Source organism: Coffea arabica, chromosome 6e (assembly GCF_036785885.1).
Source record: "Coffea arabica cultivar ET-39 chromosome 6e, Coffea Arabica ET-39 HiFi, whole genome shotgun sequence".
NCBI classification, from domain to species: domain Eukaryota; kingdom Viridiplantae; phylum Streptophyta; class Magnoliopsida; order Gentianales; family Rubiaceae; genus Coffea; species Coffea arabica.
Window position 1 is genome coordinate 1,150,304 of NC_092321.1, and position 6,253 is coordinate 1,156,556.

A 6,253-nucleotide genomic window follows, 5' to 3' on the forward strand; every position below is an offset into this window, starting at 1 on the left:
ATTCAAAAATTATCTTTAACAATTTTTATAGTCATACCAGCGAATATAATCTAGTAGTCTTCCTAGTCATTATCCACAAGAATTTCCAGCATTTCAATTAGTTTAGACCTGTCATCCTTGGACAATGATAAGGATAAATATTCAACATCCTAAGGACCTTGGCCATCTTGATATATGTTGGAATATGGCTGTATATCTATCTTTTCCTTTATTTGTTAATCCAATTTTTGGTGGGAATCTTGAGTATAAAGCACTTGCATGTTTATTTAATAAAACTAAAAGAAATTTAATAAATCAAAAATATTAAAATTATATAAAAATAAAAAATGAATTAAAGGAAAAAAAATATGTAGAAAATGGATTTGGGTATTGGGCGGGATCAATCTAAACCCATCCCAAAATGATCCCGCCCAAGTTAGTCCCAAAACACATATGGGTAAGGTTGGGCCCAAACCCATATGACTCGGTTCCATCTCAAACCCAAGCAAATCCCGGCCATCCCGCCCATTTTGCCACCTCTACTTAAGATGGCCCTTTGAAAATTGTAACCCGAAGAATGGTAATTACGTTTTCCAACCTTGTGTACATTAATGTTCCGTGACAACTTAGTACTTAACCCCGAAGATGCACATGATAGTAGGCACGAAAAAAAAAAGAAAAAAAAAAAGGAAGCCACGCGGAAGTTTCCTTTAGAACTGAGTGATGACTGATGAGTATGATTCCGGATCTAATATATGTGTATATACATGATGCAGTAGTATTACATCTGTGTGCACCACCACATCGAAGCAGCAAGCCCTAGTTACTTGTGACTCCCCACAATTTAGTTCTAGGAATAAATTTTGCTCACTTTTGATTTCGCTAGGTTAAATTAGCCAGAATGGCTTCGAACGCAGAAACATGGCTGTTGGAGAATGGAAACCTGAAGTGCTTGAGCAAGGAGATGAGGCATGGTGTCCGGACAGCCCATAACATGTCATCATCCTCTTTGCGCAAGAAATCTGAAATTGCCCTAGTCTCAAAAGTGCCTTACCGTTTCGTTAGAGACTTTCTGGCTAATCTTCAAGAAGTCATTCTCGGAACAAAGCTTTCTGTCCTCTTTCTTGCAATTCCATTTGCAATCGCCGCTCAATGCAACCACTTCGGAAGAGTAATAATTTTCCCCTTCCATTAATATTTCTAAGCTTATTATAATTAACCACTAGTTCATGTGATATGTATATCTATATAGTGCTATATACAGTCATTAATTTTGAAAAAACCCTCATCACTGATTTACTAAATTTTTCCGAAACAGCCGTGGGTTTTTGCGTTGAGCTTGCTTGGACTCACTCCGCTCGCAGAACGCGTCAGCTTCCTCACAGAGTAAGCTTTCCATACGTAAACCGCAACTACCCTAATCGTTCGTTCTTGCATTAATTAATTCCACCATCTTATGATTCTGGATTTCGGAGCTGACATCTGCTAATTTACTTTTCTGTTGTATGTGCCCTCATTCGAAATGCAGACAAATAGCAATGTATACCGGACCAACAGGTAGATTCTCAATTCAGTGTGTTGTTGAAATTAGTATTAAACGTGCAAAGAAAAGAGTGTCGAAAAGGTTCGACTATCTCCTGAGCACGGGGATCAATCCTTGGCTAATTGATTTTCTCCTCCTGTTGTTTGCTCCTTTTCTTCTGGTTCCCCATGCTTCCTGCATGGTACTTGATAACTCAATTTCCCAGTCTTGTCTATTGATACAAGGGAAAACACGATTGTTGGCCTGCTACCTAGATTACATGTTTCTTTCTTTCTACTGCCCTCTACTTAATTTATACGACCTTTGTTCTTTTAAATAATGAAAAATGGGACTTCTGGATCTTCTCAACTCAAGATGTTCGACTGAAAACATCTGGTGTCAAATGCAATCAAAGCGGTTCGAATGGAAAGATGAGTTGCTTGCACTCAAAAGTGGTGGCAAACAATTCTTGAAGGACTAAATACATGGCTTTATTCATTGATGGGGACTGGAAAGGCCTGGACATATGGATGAAGCCTATCACAAATTCACGGTTTTCGAAACCCTTCTTGACGAAAGACGGGAGCTAATTTGAGAATGCGTTGTCTTTTAGCTCTTAGAAAAAGGGTTTTGGTTCTCTTGTAGATAAGAGGACAAGCAAAATATGGAACAACTGCAACCTGACGTCTTTCGATGAAGCGGCAAGATTTGGCTTTCTCCAACTTTAGCATGCATTTGGGTAGATATGCCAGTCCCCGCTCCCAATACTGGAGTCCTTTTTATGTAAAATATTAACTACTAAAACTTGACACTGGTTTTCTTTTTCTTTGTTTAGAAAACTTGCGAAATCAAAGAACAACATTTAATTTGTCGAAGCTAAATCGTCCTCGACTGTCATTTGAGGTTAGCCGAAGAACTCAGGCACCTAAACCTGTACGTTTGGAGGATTTTAAGTTGCATCTGAAACCCTAGTCTATAAATCAAGCACCATGTGGGAGGACTTGAGATCATTGAAGTGAACGTCCTCGATCAATCGATCCCTCTCGTTGTAGTTTATATATTTATTGTTTCTACATCTAGTATATATCTTAATAATTTGGTGGATTCGGTCCATTTTCGCTTCAGTTTTTTTCTCCTTTAATTGATACAATGTGGTAGATAGCTACTAGCTGGCATTAATTTGAACTAGTAGTAATTTTTTTTTTTTTTTCAAAAGAGAAACAAAGTTAATTGGTGATGGTTTTTGCATTTTTGCAGTTGGGGGGCTCCTAAATGCAACCTGTGGAAATGCAACGGAGCTGATTATAGCAATACTGGCACTTGTCCAGCACAAAGTAGACGTGGTGAAGTACTCTCTCTTGGGTTCTGTGCTTTCCAACCTCCTCCTGGTGCTCGGAACCTCTCTTTTCTGCGGTGGCCTCGCCAACGTCACCAAGGAACAAAAGTTTGACAGGGTAAAATTGAATTACGTTACTAATTATGAACTATGCTAATCTCATTGATCACATAATTTTTTTTATACATTGACAGAAACAAAGTGATGTGAACTCCATGCTGCTGTTGCTGGGACTGTTATGCCACCTGCTGCCCCTCATGCTTAAATACTCCCGGAATTCATCGGATGTTTTCGCCTTGGAGACAACCGTTGTCTCTTTGTCGAGAGTTAGTTGCATTTTGATGCTCATCGCCTACTTGGCCTATCTTGTTTTCCAGTTATGGACCCATAGACAATTTTTCGAGGCACAAGAGGTACGTACGTATATGTATATGCAGCTAAGCTATACGTGCAATTACTACACGTGTGCGTGTGTGTCATCAGCCATGGGAAACGGCGGGGACTGGATGGATGTGCATTTTTTTAGAATGTAAATCATTTTAAACACAAAATATACATAAAAAAACATAAATTTTTGTAAACGTCACATAAAATATAAAAAAAAAACGATGAACAATTCTCCTGATATCAATCTTGATCCTTAACTTTTAGGGATGCTTATCGTAACAACCGTTGCTGCCCCGTTCTCTACCTATGGATAGGTGGTTGCTGTATTTATAGATCTCATATTATATTTTGCTGTACGTATAAATTTATTTGTTGATTTCATTTTTTGGTTAAAATGGTGAATTTTAATTGTATGCGTACTCTCCCCGGATGCCGGATGTTCCTATGTTTCCTCCTCCCGCATATGTTAAGCAAAAGTACAACAGTCAACGTGAAAATACTAGTATAAACCAATACTATTAATGCAGGGAACAATGCCCTAATTGAACAGTAGTGCTACCTCATCAAAACCATAATTGCACTCGTTCTTGCGTATACCATACCCACAATCACCGTGCATGTAGGCGTTGAAGTCTATATAACTTGTTTTACTACTGCAGTAGCTAACTGTATGCATACTTGTTATATATAACACGATATTGATCAGGATGAAGACGAAGACGGTGACGGAATTGCAGAGGAAAAACCAGTGATTGGATTTTGGAGCGGATTTGCTTGGTTGGCAGGCATGACTGGTGTCATTGCTTTACTATCCGAGTATGTTGTGGCCACAATCGAGGTGCGAGCCGCTCCGCTCCACTGCTCCACTGCTCCAGTCCAGTGGCTACTAATTCTCTTAGTCACACTGGAGCAGCATATCTGTTTATTAATTTTTGTGAAGTACTAGTAGGATAACCCGCGATATTATACACCTTTGAAATCTTTCTGGCTTCCTTTCCGTCAGGCTGCATCCGACACCTGGGGTCTCTCTGTCAGCTTCATCAGTCTAATTTTGCTACCAATTGTTGGAAACGCAGCAGAACACGCCGGAGCCATCATATTTGCTTTCAAGAATAAACTGGTGATTAACTTTTGCCAGCAGTGAATTCTCTTTCATTCCTCATCTCATTTCACATGCAGCACCTATTGCGTCAATCTTCAAAGAAATGCAATTGAAAAAGAAAAATCATATTGCAGGATATCTCTTTGGGGGTCGCTCTAGGTTCGGCATCTCAGATTTCCATGTTTGTGGTATGTCTTACGTTCTTTAGATCCATTCTTAAATTAAGTTTCAATGCCTGATCACAAGTTTGACCTAAATCGTTATAAATGTCCTTCATATTGCGTAGGTTCCCTTGACTGTGATTGTTGCTTGGATTATCGGCATCAACATGGATCTTGACTTCAATCTCCTCGAAACCGGTTCTCTTGCTCTATCCATAATTATCACGGCCTTCGCTCTGCAGGTAAAACTAATTGATTGAGTAATTGCCTCTTAGTCTGATTTGTACAATGATGATTATGGTGATGAAGAAAAGACCGCGGAGTGCTTAAAATAAAAGGAGCCAAATTGATACTTTTCTCAGTTGTCTGTCCATATAACTCCTCTCCTCCTAGGGTAGTGCAACTGGTGCGGTGTCAAAAGAACTAGAGAGCAAATTAAAGAAAAACCTTAGCGAACGTGGCTGCCGATTTGTGCAAGTAATATCAGTACCTTGGAAGAACGAACATGAACTTGATCATCATCTCTTTGTTCATATGTTTTTACTTTACAGGACGGGACATCTCACTACATGAAAGGATTAGTACTTCTCTTGTGTTACGTGGTTATTGGAGCGTGCTTTTTTGTTTCCAGATCCCCGCTCAGTAAGCCCCCAACCCTGAATTCGGGATAGTATTAATGCTACTAGCTAATACGTAATAAAACTAGTTTAACTTTATCCTGGCTAATCAATCCATCCATGATATCAAGTACCAATCTTGAGATCGATCCTTCCTAATACTAAATGCAAGAGTTTAGTTTACTTGGATCATGATGTTTGATTTAATCCTTTCATTGCTTCAGACCAAGACCCAGCAAATGTTGTCGACTTGGGTATGAAATCATCTGCCCATGGAATCTTGAGAGTTTGAGCAGAGGTAACTGACATCGTATCATGATTCTTCTAAAATTTAGCAGTTGTTGTTGTTGTTGTTGTACAGTTTCATTCTTAACCCTAACAAACATTCGGGGACTGTTCACTGCAACTTTTGCTGCAGGAGTCGGAACGTGATCGCCATGGGGTGCTAGTCTATGCTGGCGGCCGACGATAGTAAATAAATAAAGTAAATCAATCAAGTTTACATCCATCCACCCATCCATTTGTTAATTCTTTCATTTGGATTGGTTTTAGTTGCAAGCAGCATGGTGTCGGAGGTTGGAGATGACGCTGTGGTATTACTACTATGATATCGTTCGGTCCATGTACGAGTCTTTATTCGCTACCCGTATTTTCTTCAAATTGAGTTGAGACTTGAGAGTGTCGTATATATACTGCTAGTAAGGTCTGGCTGTGCTCACCCTAAAGTGTTTAAGGGTACTACTAGTAAGGCATGGCTGTGCCCACCCTAAAGTGTTTAAGAATAACAAAGATTGTTTATGAGTTGAGTATCATGTGTAAATATATTATAAAGAGCATCTTAATGCATTGCTGGTTGATAAAGGGAAAAAATTCGTTGTAATAAAAAGCAAGTATTAACGTATAAATAAAATAAAATAAAATTGAATTGAAAGGAAAAATGTATATTTTGTTCGGTGGCAATTTCAGTTGGTTTACATAGGTTTAACTGGTGCTAAATAAAATAAGTGAAGTGACTAATCTGGAGTAAAGTGACAGGTTAAACAAAAATTTTGAATTCTAAAAGTAATGCCATAAAAGAAAAACACAAAACATGCAAAAGAAAGTATATGTTATTATAACAAGATATAAATGCATAGATTTGTTGAAGTA

The 6,253-nt window shown here is 38.6% G+C and overlaps 1 protein-coding gene across 1 annotated transcript; it reads left to right on the forward strand.

Moving 5' to 3' along the window:
* Positions 1-647: 647 nt before the first annotated feature.
* On the forward strand, positions 648-5,910 carry LOC113697024 (vacuolar cation/proton exchanger 3-like). Its single transcript, XM_027216442.2, has 12 exons — positions 648-1,150; positions 1,298-1,365; positions 1,508-1,536; positions 2,759-2,955; positions 3,032-3,250; positions 3,931-4,062; positions 4,228-4,344; positions 4,461-4,514; positions 4,613-4,729; positions 5,039-5,129; positions 5,329-5,402; positions 5,523-5,910. Exons 1-11 carry the CDS (start codon positions 881-883, stop codon positions 5,394-5,396), a joined length of 1,362 nt encoding a protein of 453 aa, XP_027072243.1. The 5' UTR covers positions 648-880; the 3' UTR covers positions 5,397-5,402; positions 5,523-5,910.
* The last annotated feature ends 343 nt before the right edge of the window (positions 5,911-6,253 follow it).

Bases quoted from the DNA above. Each gene is read 5' to 3' on its own strand.
- LOC113697024 (XM_027216442.2), top strand. From the start codon at position 881: ATGGCTTCGAACGCAGAAACATGGCTGTTGGAGAATGGAAACCTGAAG. The intron at 4,063-4,227 runs GTGCGAGCCGCT...CCTTTCCGTCAG, and splicing joins ATGTTGTGGCCACAATCGAG to GCTGCATCCGACACCTGGGG. The intron at 5,130-5,328 runs GTAAGCCCCCAA...TCATTGCTTCAG, and splicing joins TGTTTCCAGATCCCCGCTCA to ACCAAGACCCAGCAAATGTT.